The sequence below is a fragment of the Nicotiana sylvestris genome, chromosome 10, assembly GCF_000393655.2.
Source record: "Nicotiana sylvestris chromosome 10, ASM39365v2, whole genome shotgun sequence".
Classification (NCBI taxonomy): domain Eukaryota; kingdom Viridiplantae; phylum Streptophyta; class Magnoliopsida; order Solanales; family Solanaceae; genus Nicotiana; species Nicotiana sylvestris.
In genome coordinates, this window is record NC_091066.1 from 66,339,339 (window position 1) to 66,364,136 (window position 24,798).

General features: G+C 39.9%; 1 protein-coding gene across 1 annotated transcript; it reads left to right on the top strand.

Annotated features, from left to right (window-relative positions):
- Positions 1-328: 328 nt before the first annotated feature.
- On the top strand, positions 329-3,936 carry LOC104238338 (uncharacterized). The gene is made up of 2 exons (XM_009792663.2): positions 329-3,434; positions 3,554-3,936. The coding sequence occupies exons 1-2, from the start codon at positions 329-331 to the stop codon at positions 3,934-3,936; spliced, it is 3,489 nt and encodes a 1,162-aa protein (XP_009790965.2).
- Positions 3,937-24,798: the final 20,862 nt, after the last annotated feature.

Genomic DNA, 24,798 nt, shown 5'->3' on the forward strand with positions numbered 1-24,798 from the left:
ACCTTTCAAGTTCTTGAATTTTTGGGTGGAACATGTGACTTTTAATGATGTGGTGAAAGAGAATTGGTTTGTTGATTTCAGTGCAAATCCTTATATTCTTTTTAATCACAAGTTAAAAAAATTAAAGAAAGCCCTTTCATTGTGGAGCAAGGCTACGTTTGGAGATATTTTCCAAAAGATAGCAAGTATGGAGGAGGTAGTGATGGTTCATGAAGCAGAATTTGAAGCAAATCCTATAGGGATGAACAGGGAAATACTACAAAAGGTTCAGGTATAATTGATTAAATGTCTTGCATTAGAGGAGAAATATTGGCAACAAAAGGCAGGCATGACTTGGTTCAAAGAAGGGGATAGGAACACAAAGTTCTTCCACGCACAAGTGAGAGGTAGGAGGAAGAGACTTCAGCCTAAAAGAATTCAAAACAGTGGAGGAACCTGGATTGAAGAAGAACAAGAAATTGCAGAAGAAGCTATTAAATTCTATGAGGAACAGTTCACAGAAGCATCTACTCCTTCATCATTTGATATCGTAGAGCATGTTCCTAATTTGATTAACACTAAGCAGAATGCAGAATTGATTAAGCAACCAACAAAAGAGGAAGTTAAAGTGGCAGTATTTGGACTTAATGGGGATAGTGCTGGGGGGCCAGATGGTATGACAGGAAAATTTTATCATTCTTGTTGGGACTTAATAGGGGATGACCTGTACGACATGGTTAGGGCTTTTTTCAATGGTCATGAGCTACCCAAATTTGTAACACACACAAACCTAGTTCTTCTACCAAAGAAAAAAGAAGTTACCACCTTTTCTAATTTAAGACCAATAAGCCTCAGTAATTTTTCAAATAAGGTTATATCAAGGGTGGTACATGAAAGGCTACTGAAATTTATCCCAAGTCTGATATCGGAGGAACATGCGGGTTTTGTTAAGGGAAGGAATATAGTAGAAAACATCCTTCTAACTCAGGAGATAGTGACTGACATTAGGCTTAGAACTAAGGTTGGACCTAATGTCATCCTGAAGCTAGATATGACCAAAGTTTATGATAGAATATCTTGGCTTTTCCTAACCAAGGTTCTAAGAAAGATGGGATTTACAGAAAGGTTGATAGGGATTGTCTTTGGATTAGTTTCAAACAATTGGTATTCTATTCTAATCAATGGTCAAACTCATGGTTTCTTTAAGTCCTCAAGGGGAATAAAGCAAGGTGATCCTGTATCTCCAGCTTTGTTTATATTGGCAGCAGAAGCATTATCTAGGGGTCTCAATGCACTACATACTAACCTGTATTTTTGTGGATTTGGGATGCCAAAGTGGAGTCCAAAGATCAATCATTTGGCATATACAAATGACATGATTATTTTCTCATCCTCAGATGAAACATCTCTGATGCTGATTATGCAAGTGCTAAAGGCATATGAAGATGCATCTGGGCAGATTGTTAACAAGACCAAATCAGCTGTGTACCTACATCATTTAACAGACATGGAAGTGGTCAGCAAGGTGGAAAGGATCACAGGCATTCATAGGAATGATTTCCCTATCATATATCTAGGTTGCCTGATATTTTATGCAAGGAAAAAGCTGGAATTCTATCAGCCCCTAATTACAAAGGTAATGGACAAACTGCAATCATGGAAAGGCAAGTTATTATCAGTAGGGGGCATGGCAGTTCTCATATCCCATGTTTTGCAAAGCATGCCTATGCATCTACTATCAACTGTAAACCCTCCAAAGTATGTGATAAATAGGTTGCACAAATTGTTTGCTCAGTTTTTCTGGAGCAGCACTGTAGGAGGAACTAGTAGGCATTGGGCTTCATGGAATACTTCATGCATTCCAGTTGAGGAAGGAGGAATAGGTTTCAGGTCACTGCATGATGTAGCAAAGGCATTATTCAACAAGTTGTGGTGGAATTTCAGAACAAAACCAAGCCTATGGAGCTCTTTCGTATGTCAAAAATACTGTAAAAAATTAAACTCTATAATTGTTTCGTGGAAAAGGGGGTCTCACATCTGGAAAAAAATGTTGGAATGCAGAGATCTGATTGAACATCAAATCCTATGGCAAACAAAAATGGGATCCTCACTATTCTGGTATGAAAACTGGACAGGTCTTGGGGCACTATATTTTTTAGTTCCTCAGGACTTTGGCATTGATGAAAATATACATAATGTACATGATGTTACCTTAGATAGTGAGTGGGATGTGGACAGGCTATTTCAAATACTTCCTGAAGACTTAGCAGTACACATTCTGGAGAAAATCAAACCACCTTCAACAATGCAGGTTCTTGAGAGGCCTTTTTGGATGCTGGAAACAAGAGGATATTTCAGTGTTAAGTCAGCATGGGAGTATACGAGAAGAAGAGACGAACCAAGAATAGCTTATAAAAAGATTTGGGTAAAGGGACTGCCTTTTAAAATAGCATTTTTCATGTGGAAAGTGTGGAAAGCAAAGCTACCTTTAGATGATTTCTTGAAAAGGGTAGGTTACTGCATGTCGTCAAAATGTTGGTGTTGTGTACAGCCTGACGAAGAATCTCTTCAACACATGTTTTTTAGATCAGAAACTGCAAAGACAACTTGGAAGTATTTTCTATCGAGGGCAGGAATAAATGTGGAGGGACTTACATTGCACCAAGCAATCACAAAATTTTGGACTGCAAATGTGTGCTTAAGGTTAAAACTAGTAATGCAAGCAATCCCCTCATGCGTAGTCTGGGAACTTTGGAAAAGAAGAAATAGTATGAAGTATGGGGAGGCGGTGACAACTAGCAGGGTGATTTATCAAGTTTCATCAAATCTCCAGGCACTGGTGAAAGTGAGAAAGCCGGGGATGGACAGGGTACCTCACAAATGGCAAAATCTATTAGAAGTGATGGAAAATTTCACTCCTAAACTTAAGGTTACAAAAGTCATGTGGGAATTTCCAAGTGCAGGATGGCTAAAAGTTAATACGGATGGTGCATCGAGGGGAAATCCAGGCAGGAGCTCAATAGGTTTTTGTATAAGAAATGAAAATGGTGACATAGTCAAGTCAGTAGGGAAAGAGATTGAGGAGACAACAAACACAGTAGCTGAAGCGAAGGCCATGGTAGAAGCACTAAGGTTCTGCAGATTTCAACAATACTCTCATGTATGGCTTCAAACTGACTCAATGTTATTAAAAAAGATAATGGATGGGATCTGGAAATCACCATGGATCATATCTGAGCAGGTAGAGGAAATGATGCAACTAATGAATGGGGGCAATTCAACAGTTACTCATATTCATAGGGAGGGCAACAAGTTGGCAGATCACTTGGCTAATTATGCTTTAGATAATGGAGAAATAGAATACCAACAATTCTGGTATCTAGATGCACAGGGAAGGAGGTTTGTTAATGAAGATAAGCTACAATGTCCAAATCTAAGGGTGAAGGTGAACAGGAGTTAGGAAGCAAAGAGAAAAGGAAGAGCAGGAGGCATAACTTAATCGACCAATATATTCAAATCCTAAGGGAGGAGGATATAAGGGTTGGTATTTCTAACTTTCTTTTATCTAATGCAGGTGCCACTACAATGCTTATGCCCCTCCATGCTGCAACTTTCGACATAACTGATGCAAAAGAACAAAAAAAACATCAACAATCGAGCACAACAAAAAAGACTAATGGCATGGCAACCCAACCAGCATGGGGTGAAAGTGTGCTTTTAGTTCATTGGATATACAACCAGCATGGTGCAAAAGTGTTTAATATCACACGCATTGTTCAGTTACAAATAGAATCTGGGAATATAAAATTGGTTACTCCTCATTTCGAGCACAACAAGAAGCAAATGGCTTTGGAAACACAACTAGCATGTGCAGCAAATATGTTTTTTCGAGAAAAGCAGGCAACAAAGGCCAATGTGTTATTAACACATGCTTCAATACACTTTAGGATTAAATAATCTTTATGTGCACACAGGGTTTAAGGTGGAAGGCATGACAAACAACTCATTTTGCTGGAGATCACGTGCTTCCACAAAGCTTCAATCGATGAAGCAAGAATAATATTTTACGATAATGTGCTGATCGTGTACACAACAGCTGGAAGTGCTTGGGAACAATGAGCACGCAGGGAACCATGCTTTGAGGCTTTTTCTAATTTATAATAATATTTTAATGTGCACACATGGTTTAATGTGGAAGGCATGGCAGACAACACATGATGTTGAGCAAAGGCACTAGGTGTAGCTCACGTACTTCGAACCTGTATTGACTACTCAGCGTGTCGTGCGTCGAAGTAGGCTACGAGCAGATGGCGTGCAATAAATTAAGTGCAATGCTGCAACCACCATGGATGAACGGATGGAGGAACGACAGTTGGAAATGGATTTTCAAATGGATTTGCACGCCAAGACTAGTTAATAAAGGTACATCGAGGAGAGCAAGTGAGTCTACTATGGAGAATGGAAGGAAATCGATATGGAAACAAAGTACAACATGCTTTAAAGAAGGAACGTGGCATTGTGCCTTTCACATGCACGTTCGTGGATGCAGAATTCTATTACAAAGTTTAATAGCCTTAATGTGACGTCAAGGTTGAGTGCAACACTCAATTTTGATAATAGGATACTTGTTAAGTTCAAACTTTATTTCTTTCTTTCAGTTCGTAGGATATCATGACATTGTATTTCGTATTTTATATGGTTATAAATAAAACTAGCCCTAGGCGTTTTGCCTAGCGGATTAAAATAAATAAAAATCCTTACCTTATATAACCCCTCCAAAATCTCGAACCTTCTAAAAATCTAGAAATCCTTTCCATCTTTCGTGACAGATGGAGGGCATAAATTGATTTTCATCCATCCACGGCTCCCATATATCCAACAAATCGCTCAACAAGTGAAAGACACGTGAGAAATCCGGAAGGAACCTTCTTATATTGTCAGAGGCCGTTGGAATCTTACTGACGTGGTGGGATAAGGGTGCGTGTGAGTGAACTCGCCTGAGTTTTCAGGCGAGTTGGGGTTGAATCGGACTGGAGAGGAAGAACAATAGTTGGCACCGCTTTGAGGGGTCTTTAGGATTTTAGGTTTTTTTAGGATAGAAATGATATACAAATTTTATGCAGTAGGGGGGAAAATGGGGCGGGTTTGGGGCAAACGGACCGAGGGTCTTGGGCTGACCGATGGGTAATTTTGTTTGGGCTGGGAAACTTGGACTGACTTTGACCCATATTTTAATTCCTTTCACTTATTTCTTTTCTCTTTCTTCTTTTTTTTCAATTCATTTTTCTTTAAAAAATTCTTTTTCTTTTTTTTTCCAAAATTAAAATTAACACCTAAATTAAATCCTAAACCAAATTATCCTACCATATTAAATTAATTAATCCTAATAATTGTTACTCCAAATAATTAAAAACCAAATTAAAGGAAAAACTACCAAAATTCAAAATTAAAATCAAAAGTGCAAAATAAACTATTTTGTGATTTTTCCCTATTTTTATAAAATAACTAATTTGTCAATTAATCCTATAATGTAAAATTAAATCCTAAATGCAAATGCAACATATTTTTTTGTAATTTTCATTAATTAAATAAAATAAATTAAAAATGCATAGACAAATGCAAACAATTACCAGAAAATGCCAAGAAAATCCCCAAAATTGCAAACACTGAAAGAAATTGTTTTATTTTGAATTTATGGGAGTAATTCATATAGGGAAAAAATCACGTGCTCACAGTGAACAAGGTCCATACCCCCAAAGATATGGCCGTTTTTAGCAGAAGCTCTTTCTCTAACTCGGGCACGAGGGTGGGTGTAAAGTCAGCCACAAAATCAGCCAGAATTTGGGACCTGATAGTCGTCCGGGGTTGATATTTGATATCGTACCCTCCGAGTTCGATGGCCCATTTGGCTTGTCGACCCGAAAACTCGGGCTTATGCAATATGCGTTGAAGAGGATATGTCATTTACACACAAATATGATGGCATTTAAAATAAGGCTTTAATTTTCGAGATGCGCTAATTAATGCAAGAGCTAATTTTTCTAGGTGCGAATACCTGGTTTCGGCATCTCCCAGGGTCTGACTTATATAAAAAATAAGGAATTGCGTACCTTGTTCTTCTCGAGCCAGCACACCACTTACCGCTACCTCGGATACAGCCAGGTACAAATATAACGTTTCATCCTCCTTTGGGGTGTGAAGTAAAGGTGGTCTTCTCAGATATCACTCCAACTCCTCTAAGGCGCATTGGCATTCCGGAGTCCATTCGAAGCTATTTTTCGAAGCTATCATTAGTGATTCCTTACCCGAAGGGCCAGTTATGATTTTTTCACTGATTTCACTCTTCTTTTAAATAAGCCTCTATTGGAAATATTGCTAAGTATATGATTTCAAGTGTTTAAGCTGAAAATGTTGATTTTCTGACAAAAATGGTTTTAAACTGTAAAGTTGATTCGTTATTATGTTGTTTATTCAGTATATGATTTTGACCTGCTCGTCACTACTTTCAGTCCTTATTTACCTTAGTTACTTACTAAGTTGGTGTGCTCACGTTACTCCTTGCACCTTGTGTGCAGATCTAGGTGTCCGAGCGGCCGAGTGAGGGTCTTCAACTAATTCAGCATTTGCTGGAGATTTCCAGGTAGCTGCATGGCGTCCGCAGCCTGTTTTCTCCTCCCTATCTTGTTAATTTTCCTCATTTTCTAGGCTTGTGATGTAGTAGATGCTCAGACACTTATTAGAGGCTCTAGACTCATGATACCAGATATTTGGGGTTGTGTAGCTTTCATGTTTATTTGACATTCCGCATATGAAATTGTGCTTTAAATCATTATTATGAAAATTTGGTATTTAACCCTGTGTTAGAAAATGGTTTTTATAAAAGGAACTTGTTGTGGTTAATGGTTTGGGTTGGCTTGCCTAGTAATGAGATAGGCTCCATCATGACCGGGTATTTGGAGTTGTGACAAGTTGGTATCAGAGCCTAGGTTACATAGGTCTTGCGAGTCATGAGTTGGTTTAGTAGAGTCTCATGGATCGGTACGAAGACATGTGTATTTATTCTCGAGAGGCTGCAGAAACTTTAGGAAAATCTTCATATTCTTGAAATTCTTGTCGTGCGAATCTGTTGATCCGAATACTAAACTTTTGTTTTTCCATTCTCTCACAGATGGTGAGGACGTATGCTACCGGGCAGGGTGGACAACCACCAGTTCCACCAGTTGAGGACACCAGCGGCCGAGGACACGCTTGAGGCCGTGGTAGGGGCACAGCAGCTAGGGCAACACCTGCAAATCCACCAGCTACACCAATTCAGGATCAGGTCCCAGCTGTGGACGCTACAATAGCGCCAGTTCAGGCATCAGTTATGCCCATTCTGATTCCAGGCCTTCAGTGTGTACCGGTTTGGCTCAGGCAATTTTAGTTACTACGACCGCAGCTACTTCTCAGGACGGGAGAGGCACCCAGACTCCCATTGCTCGCACACCCGAGCAGGTTGTACAAGGACTCCAGACACCGGGGGTACCTCCAGCCCAGCCGGTTGCACCAGCTCAGGAGTTTGTGGTACCAGTTATGTCGGACGACGAGCAGCGTCGACTAGAGAGGTTTGGTAGACTCAAACCTCCGACTTTAAGCGGTGCAGAGGGCGAGGATGCCCAGGGATTCTTAGATAAATGCCAGAGGATGCTTCGTACAACAGGGATTCTAGAGACCAGTGGTGTAGCTTTTACCTCCTTTCAGTTTTCTGGGGCTGCCTTCACTTGGTAGGAGGCGTATGAGAGGCATAGGCCTATTGGTGTAGCACCCCTTAATTGGCATCAGCTCTCTATTCTCTTTCTAGAGAAGTATGTGCCACAGTCTCACTGAGAGGAGCTGTGCAGGCAGCTTGAGCAGTTGCGTCAAGGAGAGATGACTGTGATGCAGTATGAGATGTGGTTCTCTGAGTTAACCCGTTATGCGGTTTGGTTGGTTCCCACAGATCGAGAAAGGATTATGAGGTTTGTTGATGGTCTCACATAGCAGCTTTGGATTTTTATGACTAGGGAGAGGGTGACAGGTGCTACTTTCGAGGAGGTTATGGATATTGTCCGTGAGATTGAGTCTGTTCGTCGCTAGGAGCGAGAGGATAGGGAGGCCAAGAGGCCTCAAGGATCTGGTAGTTACAGTGGTACTCCTTCAAGAGGTCAGTTCCAGCAGGGCAGAGGTTGCCCATTCAGGTAGGCTCATTCAGCTCACCCAAGTTATCGTGGGGAATCATCGGGTCATGGTTCTCACTGTTCTCATTAGGGCCACTCATCACTCATTGCCCTTCCAGCTCAGAGTTCGTTCCGAGCTCCATCAGTGCAAGGTGTTCCCATGCCAAGTCCTTTTACTGGTCACTCCGGTGCCAGGGGTTCCCGTTAGTCCCCATCTCCAGCACCGGGGAGTTGTTATGACTGTGGAGAGTTTGGGCATATGAGGAGGCAATACCCTCGTCTTTGTGATTGTTAGTCTCAACAAAGGGATTATCCCTCCACTTCGGCTCCGATTACTTCACCACCCGCCCAGCCAGCTAGGGGTGAAGGTCAGTCAGCCAGGGGTCGCCCTAGAAGGGAAGGTCGATCAGGTAGTGGTCAGGCCCATTTCTATGCCCTCCCAGGTAGACCAGATGTTGTTGCTTCAGATGCCGTGATTTTAGGTATTGTTTTTATCTGCCATAGAGATACCTCTGTAATTTTGATCCCGGTTCCACCTTTTCTTATGTGTCATCGTACTTTGCCCATTATCTAGATATGCCCCGTGAGTCTCTTGTTTCACCTGTTTATGTATCTACACCAGTAGGTGATACTGTTGTTTTAGACCGTGTGTACCAGTCGTGGGTGGTGACTATTGGGGGTCTGGAGACCCGAGTGGATCTTTTACTATTGTGTATGATGGATTTCAATATCATTTTGGGCATGGATTGGCTATCTCCGTGTTGTGCTATTCTAGACTGTCATACCAAGGCAATCATATTGGCTATACCGGGTGTGCCAAGGATTGAGTGGCGAGGTTTGACTGATTATATTCCCAGTAGAGTGATCTCATTCTTTAAGGCCCAGCGTATGGTTGGGAAGGAATGTCTTTCGTATCTAGACTTTGTGAGGGATGTCAGAGCTGAGACTCATAGTATTGATTTTGTCCCAGTTGTGAGGGATTTTCCGGATGTGTTTCCTGCAGACCTGCCAAGCATGCCACCAGACAGGGATATTGATTTTGGTATTGACCTGGTGCCGGGCAATCAGCCCATTTCTATTCTGTCGTATCGTATGGCACCAGCGGAGTTGAAGGAATTAATAGAACATCTTTAGGAACTCCTCGATAAGGGGTTCATTCGGCCTAGTGTGTCACCTTGGGGTGTGCGAATTCTATTTGTGAAGAAGAAGGATGGAACTATGAGAATGTGCATTGATTATAGGCAATTGAACAAAGTAATAATTAATAACAAGTATCATTTCCCTCGCATTGATGATCTATTCAACCAGCTTCAGTGAGCAAGAGTGTTTTCCAAAATTGATCTTCGTTCAGGTTATCACCAGCTGAAGATCAGGGACTCGGATATTCTTAAGACAACTTTGAGGACCCAATATGGTCATTATGAGTTCCTGGTGATGTCTTTTGGGCTGACCAATACACCAGCAACATTCATGCATTTGAAGAACAACGTGTTCCGACCTTATCTTGATTCGTTTGTCATAGTCTTCATTGATGATATTCTGGTGTATTCGCGTAGTCAGGAGGAGCACGTGGAACATTTGAAAGTTGTGTTGCAGAGATTGAGGGAGAAGAAGCTTTATGCAAAATTCTCCAAGTGTGAGTTTTGGCTCAGTTCAGTGGCTTTATTGGGGCGCGTGGTGCCCTGCGAGGGTATTCAGATTGATCCGCCGAAGATAGAGGCGATTCAGAGTTGGCCCAAATCATCCTCATCCATAGAGATTCGCAACTTTCTTGGTTTGGCAGGCTATTATCGCCGGTTTGTTCAAAAATTTTCATCTATTGTATCTCCCTTGACCAAGTTGACTCAGAAGGGTGCTTCATTTGTATGGTTAGACGAGTGTGAGGAGAGCTTTCAGAAGCTCAAGGCAGCTTTGACCACAGCTCCAGTATTGGTTTTTCCATCAGCTTCAGGTTTATATATCGTGTATTGTGATGCCTCGAGAGTTGGGATTGGATGTGTGTTGATGCATGAGGGTAGAGTTATTGCTTATGCTTCTCGTCATTTGAAGCCCCATGAAAAGAACTACCTTATTCACTATTTGGAGTTGGCTGCCATAGTTCACGCATTGAAGATTTGGAGGCATTACTTGTATGGCGTGTCTTGTGAGGTGTTCACTGATCATCGCAGTCTCCAGCACTTGTTCAAGAAAAAGGATCTTAATTTGAGGCAGCGGAGATGGTTGGAGTTGCTTAAGGATTATGATATCACTATATTGTACCATCCGGGGAAGGACAATATGGCGGCCGATGCTTTAATACGAAAGGCAGTGAGTATGGGGAGTTTGGCATATATTCCAGTTGGGGAGAGACCTCTTGTAGTTGATGTTCAGGCCTTGGCCAATCGGTTCGTGAGGATAGATGTTTAAGCCGCGTAGCGACTATTAAGCCATGTAGCAACTATTAAGCCGCGTATTTGATTTAAAAATATTATATTATTTCGTATTTTGGATATTTATACTGTATTATGGGTTGTATGGCATGTTTGGGGCCTTGTGCCGACGTGTAGAAACCCTTAGGGGAATTTTGGTTGTTTTTCCTCACTTTACTTGCTAAAAGCATATCCCCAGTCATGTTTTACCTGTTTAAATGTTTAAAACTGATTTTATCTTTCCACTTCTAAATGAGAGAACTATTCGGACTGAGTTCCCTTATTTCCACTGTTGTGCCTGAGAGGTTGTAAGGTTATTGACTGAGAGAGTTTGAGAACCCAACTGTGAGGATATTTATATATGTAAGTTATGGATCGGGTTGCACGGCACAATGATACTTATATGGATCGGGCTACACGCTGCAGTGATATATATATTGGATCAGGCTACACGCCGCAGCAATATGACGCTTGGGCTGTAAGAGCCCTTCCGGAGTGTGTACACCCCCACTGAGAGTAGTCGACTATAAATTATGGATCGGGCTGCACACCGCAATGGTTATTATGATTTCTATTATTACGAGATATTAAAGAGAGTGAGTGACGAGTGTTGAGTCACGAGTAATTGAGAGGCTACCCGAGAGGCCATATCCTGAGTGATTCCTTGCCCAAGGGGCCAGTTATGATGTTTTCACTGATTTCACTCTTCTTTTAAATAAGCCTCTATTGGAAATATTGCTAAGTATATGATTTCAAGTGTTTAAACTGAAAATGTTGATTTCCTGACGAAACTAGTTTTAAACTGTAAAGTTGATCCGTTATTCTGTTGTTTATTCAGTATATGATTTTGAACTGCTCGTCACTGCTTTTAGTCCTTATTTACCTTAGTTACTTACTGAGTTGGCGTACTCACGTTACTCCCTGCATGTTGTGTGCAGATCCAGGTTCTTGAGCGGCCAAGTGAAGGTCTTCAGCTGATTCAGCGTTTGCCGGAGATTTCCAGGTAGCTGCCTGGCATCCGCAGCCATGTTTTCTCCTCCCTATCTTGTTAGTTTTTCGCATTTTCTAGGCTTGTGATGTAGTAGATGCTCAGACATGTATTAGAGGCTCTAGACTCGTGACACCAGATATTTGGGGCTGTGTAGCTTTCATGTTTATTTGACATTCCGCGTATGAAATTGTGCTTTAAATACTTATTATGAAAATTTGGTATTTAAACCTGTGTTAGAAAATGATATTTTATAAAAGGAACTTGTTGTGGTTAATGGTTTGTGTTGGCTTACGTAGTAACGTGATAGGTGCCATCACGAACGGGTATTTAGGGTCGTGACAATGCTGCAAAATATTTGTGTCTTTTGTATCCCCTATTTTATTGTATGGGCTTCAGTTCCTTCGTACGAGATTATGAGAATTTGCATTTTCCGGTTTTCACTATCTTTCGAGGATTTAGTCATTATCACTAGCATTATTGCCTTGCCTTCATTTCCTGAGATCTTTTCTAGTACTATTATTCCTCTAAATTGATTTTCAAGGTGAATTTACTACGTTGAGTCATTACCTCTCGCATTACTGAGTTGTAACATCATGCTACATTAAATGACTTTTAAATTAGAACTCGACGTATATTTTAGTATTACTGATTCTAATAATTGTTATATTTTATTTCAATTGGTTTCTCAACTAAATCTCCTTAACGTGTCTGATGTTTGTATTGTACAAAAAAATAAAGAATCGCTAGTAAGTTTTAATTTAATGAATCCTATATTCAAGGCAATAACTTATTCGATGTTGTATTTTTATTTGAAAATGTTATTCTTATTCACTCAAATGATTTCTAAAATAAATTCATCTTTCTCGTCAGTTTCCTATTTGGTCTAAAAACTGTAAATTTATTTTATGATATATAAATGGAACTTCGTAAACATCTTAATTAGCATTTGGCACGGATATTATGTACTGAGTAGTACGTGGATTTCGCCCTGCAAATGAGATGTAAATATGTGGGCACAAGGTGTTATGTGTGTTAAAGGGTTAGAAGTTTTGGTTTATGATATCAGATTACGAGAAATAGAATTATTGGGTTCGTGTATTAGAAACAGTTTGTTTGGTTGAGTTGACATCGTTTTCCCTGCTTGAGCACATTTACACTTATATGTATCCCAACTATGATGTTTCTTAATTACTTAGTTATTTCTCGTTGCCATTTATGTTTTCCCCTTATTATCACTACTGTTTTGTAATTTGAATTCTTCCTGTTATTAGCATTACTTTGATATTACTATCTTGTTAGCTTTATGTCATATCCTGTTCAGGTTATTAGATCAGTAAGTGTCTTAACTATTCCTCGTTACTACTCCACCGAGGTTAGTCTTAATACTTATGAGGCACCATTGTGGTGTGGTCATTCTACACTTCTGTATGTTTTTGCACAGATCCAGGTATTTAATCGTTAGTTTTTGTGCAGATCGTTTATATGGAGACTCAAGGTAAACTTTTTGCTGCATTTGCATGCCTCGTACTCACCTTCTATTGTATTTATTTCCATTATTTCCTTTTGTTCTGGAACAGTTATGTATTCATATGCATGACTACTCCAAGAAATACTTATGACTTGTGCTACTAGTTTTGTGATTGTAAATGGTACAGAGTTTTCTATTTCGAAATGGCTTGATGTTAGCAAATATTGATGTTATTTCTGTTAATATTAGGCTTACCTAGTTTTAGAGATTATGTGTCATGACGACTCCTTCAAAGGGATTTTGGGTCGTGACAAAAATAGGGAGATCCTTTATCCCCATCACTTTATATTTTAGCTACTGAAGCTCTTACTAAGCCTTTAACAGACTCAATGGAAATAACCAATTTATTGGCTTCTCCATGAGAAACAAAGGACCTAAAATAAACTATCTTAGTTATGCAGATGACCTAATTCTTTTCTCTTCTGGTGATGGGAAATAAAATAAGGCTATTGATGAATGTGTTGGAGGACTACCAAGATGTTTCTGGACAACAAATCAATAAAGAGAAGAGTTTCTTTCTCACATAGAATTTTAGAGACAAAAGAACCAACAGAAAGATTAGAAGATGGAGTCGGTTCAAACAGTCAGAGTTTTCCTTCACGTACTTTGGATGCCCTATCTACATCGGAAGGAAGAAAGTGTGTTATTTCTCTAACCTAGCTACCAAAGCCTTGAACAAAATTGGTTCTTGGCAAGGAAAATTACTTTCCCTTTGAGGAAGAGCCATCATTATCAGTCATGTTTTCCAATCACAAACTTTATACCTTATAGCTGCTATGGTCCCTCCTAAAACAATAATTAAACAAATCGAAATGTATTTGTCTAATTATTTTTGGAGAGAGAAGTAAGGCAAGAAGAGCTATCATTGGTGTTCTTGGGATAATATGAGCTTCCCTCCATTGGAAGGAGGAGATGGTTTCAAGAAATTACAATATATATGTAATGCCTTTGCGGCCAAAAGATGGCAGAGGTTTAGAACACAAGGCAATCTTTGGACCAAGTTCTTACACGCTAAATATTGCCCTAGGTCCAACCCTATATCAAAAGTTATCAACTCTAAAGACTCCAGTTCTTAGAGGAACCTACTGGAAACAAGGGATAGGACCGAGAATAGCATTATCTGGAAAATTGACTCTGGTAATAGTTTATTTTGGTGGGACATAAGGACTTCCTCAGGTTCTATCAAGTAGCTGGCCAATCCTAACTGCAAACCGGGTAACATCAAGTGTCACGACCCAAGTTCTCCCTCCGTGAACTGTCGTGACGGCAACTAGTCTCTACGACTAGGTAAGCCTAACAAATTGCGGAAAAAGGAAATGAAATACGAAACTAGCAAGTTGCGGATAAAACATAATAAAAGAGATTACAATGTCGCTCGTCATATACAATACATACTCTCAAAACTGAATCAAACTCCCAAAACCTGGAATCTCATGAAATCACAAGCTATAGAAAACTACATAGTCTTCTAACTCCAGAATGTCTAATCAAAAGTAAATACATGAAGTCTAAAGCTAAAGGGGAGAGTAGAGAGGGACTTCTAGGACTACGGACGCGATAGATATACCTCAAAGTCTCTGATATCGCCCGCCTCACTGATAGAATGGCTGAGCAGAAGAACCTGGATCTGCACACAAAAATTATGTGCAAGAAAAGGGCATGAGTACACCACGGCGGTACCCAGTAAGTGCCAAGCCTAACCTCGTTCGAGTAGTGACGAGGAAGGTCAGGGCCCTACTAGTTTTATATATATATATATATAACAAGTTTAAATAGTATGAAATGTGATAAGATAATTAAAATACTAACAGTTGATAAGGAATAAAATCACAGAAAGAATATAACTCAGTACACAAAGATAGTAACAGGGGGTCTCCCAGGATATCATCCCGTGATCCCAAACGTAAACGTGCAGAGGATCTCTTGGGATATCTTCTCATAGTCCAAATCATAAATATGCAGGGGAATCTCCTGGAATACAAATCCGTAGTCCTAAAGTAAATATCCAGTACAAGGGAATCTCCTGGGATGTCGTCCTGTAGTCCCAAATATAAATGTGCAGGGGGATCTCCCGGAATATCGATCTGTATTCCCAAAGTAAACATGTAGGGGGATCTCCTAGGATATCATCCTGTAGTCCCAAAGTAAGCACACAACAGTCTCAATAAAAAGAATCTACACTTCTATTCAAGTTCGTACCAAGAAAAGTAGAGATTTCTATTCTAGACATGCTGCACAGAATTCAAGTAAACAATTTAAGCAGATAGAACAACTAAATCACTTAATCATGCTTTTCTAAGCTAAATAGTAGGCTTTAAAATACAAGTAGTGTTCAACTTAAAGGAACCACAGATATTTACTTAATGAAAATGGGTTTTTCCAGCAATTAGCACGTGTAAGCACTCGTCACCTTATGTACACATCATTCATATAACAACAATATCAGTCCTAAGGAGAGTTCCCCCACACAAGGTTAGGCAAGCCACTTGCCTCGATCCAGCTCAAAGCAATCTGAAATCACGCTCTTGTCACGAGTGACTCAAATCTAATCAAATCAATTTCATAATGTAAATATAACTACAAACAACGAATTTAGCTAAAGGAATCAAAGCTAAGGCAAGAAAATAAAAAAATGCCCAAAAGTCCTCCCTGGGCCCACGTCTCAGAATCGGATAAAAGTCACAAATTATGAACACCCATTCACTCATGAGTCTAACCATACCAAAATCACTCAAATCCAAAACAAAAATCACTCAAATTTGATACCAAAATCTCAATCAAATTCCCAAAATTCGGCCTAAGAACTTTTCCCCAAAAAGGGATACAATCAAAAAGGGATTAGGAATCATTACCCAATGGTCTTCTCTTCAAAATCCCCATAGAATCGCCTTCCCCTAAGCTCCAATTTGATTTTACAAGTTATGAACTCAAACCCTTGATTTTTCATATTTCTGCCCAACAATTTCTTCTTCTGCAGTCATGGGACCGCACCTGTGGCTTGGGCTCTGGATCTGCGGAATTTCATTAACTCTCTAGGCACCGCACCTGTGCTCCCGTCTCCGCAGATGCGATCCGCTTCAACGGTCCTTGAGCCGCATCTTCGGTCACTGGCCTATGTGCCCCAAACTGCACCTGCGACCTCTTTCTCGCTTCTACGGGCCACACCTGCGGGCTCCTCACCATAGGTGTAAAAATAATAGAAGCAACAAACTTCAAAGTAGCCTAAGTCCAAACTCAACTTCCGTTAAGCATCTAGAACTCACCCGAGGCCCCGGAACCTCAACCAAACATACCAACCGACCCTAAAACATCATATGAACTTAATCCTACCCTCGAATCACATCAAACAAAGCTAAATCCATGAATCACCCTCCAATCCAAGACTAATGAACTTGAAATATCCAGAATCATATAACTGATGTCGAAACCAACCAAACCATGTTCAATTGACCCCAAATTTTGCACACAACTCACATTCAACACTACGGAGCTATTCCAACTTTCAGAATCGGATTTCAACTCTGATATAAAAATTTCATTATCGATCCGGAAACATCAAAAATTAAACTTTCAGCATTTCAAGCCTAAATAAGCTACGGACCTCCAAAACACAATCTGAACACGCTTTAAGCCCTAAATCACTCAACGGAGGTAACGGAATTCCATTATGAGGCTGTCTTCACGCTGTTCCGAGTACGGTCCAAATTCTAAAGCTTAAGACCTCATTTAGGGACTAAATGTCCCAAAACACTCCGAAACTCATAGTGAATCTTCCTGGCAACTCACAATAGTAGAAACAAACACGGGGAAAGCAATTAATAAGGGATCGGAGAGTTAATTCTCAAAATGACCAGCCGGGTCGTTACATCCTCCCCATCTTAAAACATTCATTCATCCTCGAACGAGTATAGAGACATACTTGAAGTGGTAAAAAGATGAGGGTATCGGCTGTGCATATCTTGCTCGGTCTCCCAAGTCACCTTCTCGATCGACTGATCCCGCTACTAAACCTTTACTAATGCAATACTCTTTGACCTCAGCTTTTGAACCTGCCTATCTAATATAGCCACTGGCTCCTCAACAAAGGCTAGATCCTTGTCCAGCTGTATTGAACTAAAATCCAACACGTGCAACGGATCACCGTGATACTTCTAGAACATCGAAACATGAAATACCGAATGAACTCCTGCCAAGCTGAGAGGTAAGGCAAGCTCGTAAGCAACATCCCAACACGTCGCAATACCTCAAAAGGACCAATAAACCTCAGACTCAAATTTCCCCTTTTTCCCAAATCTCATAACGCCCTTCATAGGCGAAACTCGAAGCAAGACTCGCTATCCAACCATATAGGAAACATCACGAACCTTCCGGTCTGTATAACTCTTCTATTTGGATTGGGCTGTACGGAGTCTATCCTAAATCACCTTAACCTTCTCCAGGGCATCCTGAACCAAGTCTGTGCCAAATAATATAGCCTCGCCTAGCTTAAAACAACCCACCGGGGATTTACACCGCCTACCATACAAGGCCTCATACAGTGCCATCTGAATGCTGGACTGATAACTATTGTTGTAGGAAAAACTTCGACAGTGGCAAGAATTGATCCCAAGAACATCCAAACTCCATCACACATGCACGGAGCATATCCTCGAAAATCTAAATAGTGCGCTCGGATTGTCCGTCTATTCGGTGGTGAAATGTTGTGCTCAACTCCACCCGAGTACCCAAATCATGTTGTACGGACCTCTAGAATCGTGATGTGAACTGAGTACCTCTATCTGAAATGATGGAAACTAGAATACCATGCAGACGTACAATCTCCCGGATATAAATCTCCGCCAACCGCTCTAAAGAATAGGTAGTACACACAGGAATGAAATACGCAGACTTGGTCGGCCAATCCACAATCACCCAAATGGCATCGAACTTCCTCAAGGTCCATGGGAGTCCTACTACGAAGTCCATGGTGATACACTCCCACTTTCACATCGGAATCTCTATCTGCTGAAGCAAACCACCCGGTCTCTGGTGCTCATACTTTACCTTCTGACAATTGAGGAACTAAGCTACAAACCCAACTATATCTTTTTTCATCCGTCTCCACCAATAGTGTTATCTCAAGTCCTGGTACATCTGTGCGGCACCCGAATGGATAGAATACCGCAAACTATGGGCCTCCTCTAGAATCATCTCTCGAAGCCCATCAACATTGGGTACATATACTCGACCATGCATCCTCAATACCCCATCATCACCAATGGTCACATCTCTGGCATCACCATGCAGAACCTTGTCCTTAAGGACGAGCAAATGAGGGTCATTATACTAACGCTCTCTGATGTGATCAAATAAGGAAGACCGAGAAATCACAGAAGCTAGAACCCGATTGGGCTCCGAAAGATCCAATCTGACAAACTGGCTGGCTAAGGCCTGAACAACTATCGCCATGGGCCTCTCCGCTGCTAGTAGGTAAGACAAACTCCCCAAACTCTCTGCCCGACGACTCAAAGCATCGGCCACCACATTGGCCTTGCCCGGGTGATACAAGATAGTGATACCATAGTCCTTCAGCAGCTCTAACCACCTCCTCTAGTGAAAATTAAGGTCTTTCTTCTTGAATAGATGTTTCAAACTCTGGTGATCAGTATAGATCTCAGAAGGTACACCATACAAATAATGACGCCAAATCTTTAAGGCGTGAACAATAGCAGCTAACTTGACATCATGGACAGGATAATTCTTCTCATGCACCTTTAGATATCTAGACGCATAGGAAATTACCTTATCGTCCTACATCAATATTGTCCAAGTCCAATCATCGAGGCATCATAATAGACAGCATAGGACCCCGAACCTGTAGGCAATATCAATACCGGGGTTGTAGTCAAAGTTTTGTTGAGCTTCTGGAAGATCTCCTCACACTCTTCTGTCTAATGGAATGGAGCACCTTTCTAGGTCCGCCTGGTCATAGGTGCTGCAATAGATGAAAATCCCTCAACAAATTGACGGTAATAACCTGCCAAGCCGAGAAAACTATGGATCTCTGTAGCTGAGGATGGTCTACGCCAACTCTGCACTACTTCCACTTTCTTCGGATCCACCTTGATCCCTTCATGCGATACCACGTGACCCAAAAATGCCACGAAATCCAACCAAAACACACATTTTGAGAACGTTGCATATAATTATTTTTCTCTCAAACTCTGAAGCACTGTCCTCAGGTGCTGCTCATGATACTCCTGACTCCGGGAGTATACCAGAATATCATCAATAAAGACAATGACGAATGAGTCAAGATATGGCCGGAACACGCAGTGCATCAAATGCATAAAGGTTGTTGGAGCATTGGTCAGCCCAGATGACATAACAAGGAACTCGTAATGACCATACCGAGTCCTAAAAGCAGTCTTCGAGATATCTGGCTCCCGAATCTTTAACTTATGGTAACCTGAACGCAAGTCAATCTTAGAAAACACTCGATCACCATGTAACTGGTCAAACAAATCATTAACACAAGGCAAAGGATACTAGTTCTTCACTGTAACTTTGTTCAACTTGCGATAATCAATGCACATACGCATAGAACCATCATTTTTCTTCACAAACAAGAAAGAGCACCCCAAGTCGATACATTGGGCCGAATAAAACCCTTATCAAGCAATTCTTGTAACTGATCCTTCCACTCCTTCAACTCAGGAGGGGCCATGCGATAAGTAGGAATAGAAATGGGTTGAGTCCCGGCAACAAATCAACACCGAAAACAATATCTCTGTCGGGTGGCATACCCGAAAGATCAGTTGGAAACACATTAGGGAAATCCCATACTACTGGTACTGAATCAACTGTAGGGGTATCAATACTGACATCTCTCTCATAATCTAGATACGCGTCACACCCCTTCTCAACCATTAGCTATGCTTTAAGAAATGAAATAACTCTACTAGGAGTGTGATCTAAAGAACCCTTCCAATCTACTCGCGGTACACCTGGCATAGATAGCATCACAGTTTTGGCGTGACAACCAAGAATAGCATAATAGGGCAACAATCAGTCCATACCTAAGACAACATCAAAATCTACCATGCTAAGCAATAATAAATCGGCTCTAGTCTCAAAACTACTAAGAGCAATCAAACACGACCGATAAACGCGGTCCACAATAAGAGCATCTCCCACAGGAGTAGAAACATAAATAGGGGAACTCAAAGAATCCTGAGATACGCCCAAATGCGGGGCAAAATAAGAGGACACATAAGAATAAGTGGAGACTGGATTGAATAGAACCGATGCATCACTATGGCAAACCAAGATAATACCTGTGATGACAAAATCGGAGGTGACGGCCTCAGTACGAGCAGGAAGAGCATAGTATCTGGCCTGGCCTCCCCCTCTAGGGAAACCTCTACCTCCCCGGCCTCCACATTTAGCTGGTTGGACAGGTGGGGCAGAAACTAGTGTTGTGATCATAGCCTGGGAACTCTGCGGAGCACATTGTGGCTGAAAAGTCTGTGGAGGTGCACCCCTCCTAAGCTTGGAAATCTTTCACCATATGGCGTGTGTCTCCACACTTAAAACAAGGTCTGGGAGGACGTGGCGGCTGTGACTAGCTCGGGCCAGGTCTGCTGGACTGGTCACTTGTCACGACCCAAATTGATGGGCCACAACGGGTGCTTAAGTCCTACTTGTCAAACACCCCTAAGCATGCGTCTAAGATATGAATCTGAATAACATCTACTGGATTGCAAAAATAACATACATGAAGGAAACCTACCTAGGATGTTATAGACAACTATACATGAAGAATACACTGGGCGAGCCAGCAAGGCTGCTATAGACAACTATACATCCAATACTGAAAGCCGACAAGGTCACATACAACCCAACTAGACATGCTGTCTACAGAACTCTACTAGAAACATAACTATAAAAAGATGGGACTGAGTCACGTCATACCCATATACATATATGTGTGTATGTCTATACACACACACACACACACACACACACACACACACACATATATATATATATATATATATATATATATATATATATATATACAAATGTATCGTACTAAAATCAGAATCAACTCTGTATCAAGTGGAGCACGCCAACTCTCGCTGATCAGGGATCCTAAGAAAAGGGACTGTCAGCTTGCCTACCTGCACCTGCGGGCATGAAACGCAGACCCCGTGAAATAGGGCATCAGTGCGAAAAATGTACTGAGTATGTATGGCAAGAAAATTAGTACGTAAAAGACATATATGAAACATGGTATAAAGAAACACATCTTTAAATATGAATAACTTTGTAAATTCTGAAACGTTTATAATGTCATGCATGTGCGTAAAAATATCGTGTCATGCATAGGTATGGGTGTACATAATATCATCAAGCCACTCAGGGCATCCCATTATATTGTTTCATCCACTATGGGCAATATCATCAACATATACCAGTTGATTAGGTGGTGGTGCGTATATAATGTCGTAACCTTTTCCCATATCATATATACATATATTTACATATATACGCGTATATAACGCCATCTGGTCATGGGTCAATGCACATGTATAAATGAGTGAAATACATGAAAAATATGTAATAATCTCAATATTCCTTCCGGATAAACTTTTCCAATTGCGTATTATTCTGATACCCATGAATAGAAGATAATAATAATTCTCATGGGGAATCAAGAATATAGACACCCCTACTATTTCTATTAATAGAGTAATTTATGGAAACTGTGTGTTTGCTCATTTTTTCTGCATAATTTGGACATTGCCAAAAGAAATAAGGGATGGCCTAAACATACCTAAAGTAAGGAAAACTCCATATAATATTCTTAGAGATTGCACCCTACTCTTTTGTAACCGCAAAATTTTGATGGAATTATGTTGAAATACTTTGAACAAAACTAAGCTTCTTCTTCTTTGAATTTTTGAATGAAATACTGCTTCTGATCTATGAAGCTTTCTTTTTAAACTAAATCTTGTTTCTGCTTCAATTGTTTTGAATAACAATGGCCTATGTACAAGAGTTGGATGTACTACTATTTTTTGTCCAAAAGGAACCAAACTCTTTAAGTTAATCAAGCATTTTAAAAATGACTCAATTCTTATGAGTCATTTAATGATTTACACGTTACTTTGGCATATTAAGCATATATGACTATGAGTCATATGCTTGAATAGTGGACTACTGCCACGTGGGGATTGGGTGAAGATTATTAATTTTTATCCACTTATTAGTTAACTGGATAATGTCCCATTATTCGGTAATTAACCAGTTACCCGCACAATTTAAAAATTGCCAAAAAAATACTTAAAATTCTACTTACTATTTTTTTTATATACTTTATATATTATACTACCATAGTCATATGGTACCTTGCATGATACTATTTCATAATTATCATGGTATTATTGCTCAACCAGTATTTTATCCCAAATTGGTCACTTTCAACGAAACTCATTTTATTTAATTTGTGTACCCCTTTATCCTTCATAGCATTTATTTATCGGTTGTTTTAAATAGCGTAAATATGTTAACATCAAGATGATCTCGTCCCCGAGTCTACGTCAATTAACTAAAGATGAAACTTTTAACGTACAAAAACGCGAGATGTTACATTCTTCCCCCCTTAGAAACATTCATCCTCGAATGTTCAACTCCACGTGATCTATATAACTTTGGCTAGGTCACCTCTGTAACAACACCACTACCAACTCTTCCCGTAGAAGCTTAATAACCCAACGCCACTAATGACGTCCAAATCCATAACTAAAAAGTAAATTGACACGGTCGCATGCAATATAATTTACCCAACTATGAGTTGGGGTCGAATCCCACAGAGAACAATATGTAGGCGATTAGGAATGTAAGAGAATTATCACTTGTTATGCAATGCCAAATTGGTTTTTGAAAATGTATTTTTTTCCAAAATGCGGAAATGTAAACTAACCTAGAAAGCAAGTAAAATGATCAATGGCTACAAGTATGGTTGCATCGGGAATTACACTCAAGCAACGATCCAATCTATTTCACGATTTCACAAATATGAGCGAGTTTATGTTAATTAGCCAAGGATAATAATTCTATATTAGCTTTTTCCGAAGACTAACAAGACTTCCTAATTAAATTATCCCTAAAACAATTAAGAGATTACACACACCCGGAATGGCTACAAGTAGTTTAATCCTATCCCTAGGCAGAATCTATAAAAAAAAAGGGTTAAAGCCTCAAGTTCTTGTTAATTAATCTTTCCGAACCCCAAATTATCTTGTCCAAAATTAATTCGGAGTTAATGGGCGAGTCCTAGGGTTAGCTAATCTCATTGGAAACATTAAATAACAAGAATAATTAAAGTAACAATAACTCACTTCATAAAAGGATAAAAATCATTCAATACGTAAGCACAACAAGGTATTTAATCCACACTTTAACTATGAATATTTCCATAAACAAGATTCTACTGTTGGAAATAAATACTACACACTTAAATATTCAATACAAAGCAAGGAAATGAAGAAATAAACATAAATGGGTAACAAATCCTTAACCACAAGCTTGAAATCTTCAAAACCCAAGTGTGTGTGCAAACCCTAGCTTCAAGACTTGTTTTCTCTAGTCTATGGAACTGAAAATAAGCCAAAAGATTCCTTACAAATGAGCTAAGTCAGGTATTAAATGGTTTGGGGCCAAAAATGTGAAATTCCAGAATTGCCCTGGTCTGATGCTCAATTTTCGCATTTGCAAACAAAGGTTCACAATTCCCAACTATTCCTATACCGCTTTCCTTCGCATTTGCGATGAGTGTTTCGCATTTGCGAATTCTTCTTCATATTTGCGAAGACTGCATAAATAAACTTTCTTCACAATTCCCATGTTTTCCTCGCAATACCCAAGACTGTCATCTTCGTATTTCCCAGGCTTTTGTCGCAATTGTGACCACTGAGGGCATTGCCTAGGATTTCCTCTTTTTAGCTTCTTTTTGACTTGTTTCACTTCGTTTCTTCAACATCACTTCTAAATCACATAGAACCTATAATATAGAAGTAAATGACATTAAACACGTGATTTTATCACATCAATCATAGCAAAAATATAGTTTTAAAGACAAGAAAAGTTGGTAAAATACCAACTTATCAAACCTCCAAACTTAAACTATTGCTTGTCCTCAAGCAATGAAAGCAACAAAATCTCCTCCCAAGTATTTAACTCAACATTGCATCCTTATCGTGCTAAGCCAAAAGCTCTACTATAAGCACAAATGCACGACTTTCATTGGTACCAATAATTAAACCAAATGCATATGAATTTCCGAACACTTTTCATGAACTTCATTACATTTCAAATGCCCAAGCACTATGCAAATCAAAGTAGCAAATCAAGTCATGACACTAAAGCTTCAAAATTTGCCTCTCTATCACAATTATCGTTCTTCGGCATTTCTTCCAATTGAAAATGGGATTCAATTCACAACTCAAATTTCATGTGCCCTCACATTTAAGAGAGGATCCCACACTCATAAATCTTAATTCAAAACACAAATGGGATATCAAGTGGAAAGAATTAACTCTCTCTCAAAAAGATGTTCAAATGTATACAAGTAGTACCATAGGCTTTCCCTTCATGTATTCCTCCACTAATGTAGACAACTTAGTTCAAAATCAATTAGGACTTAAAGGGTTA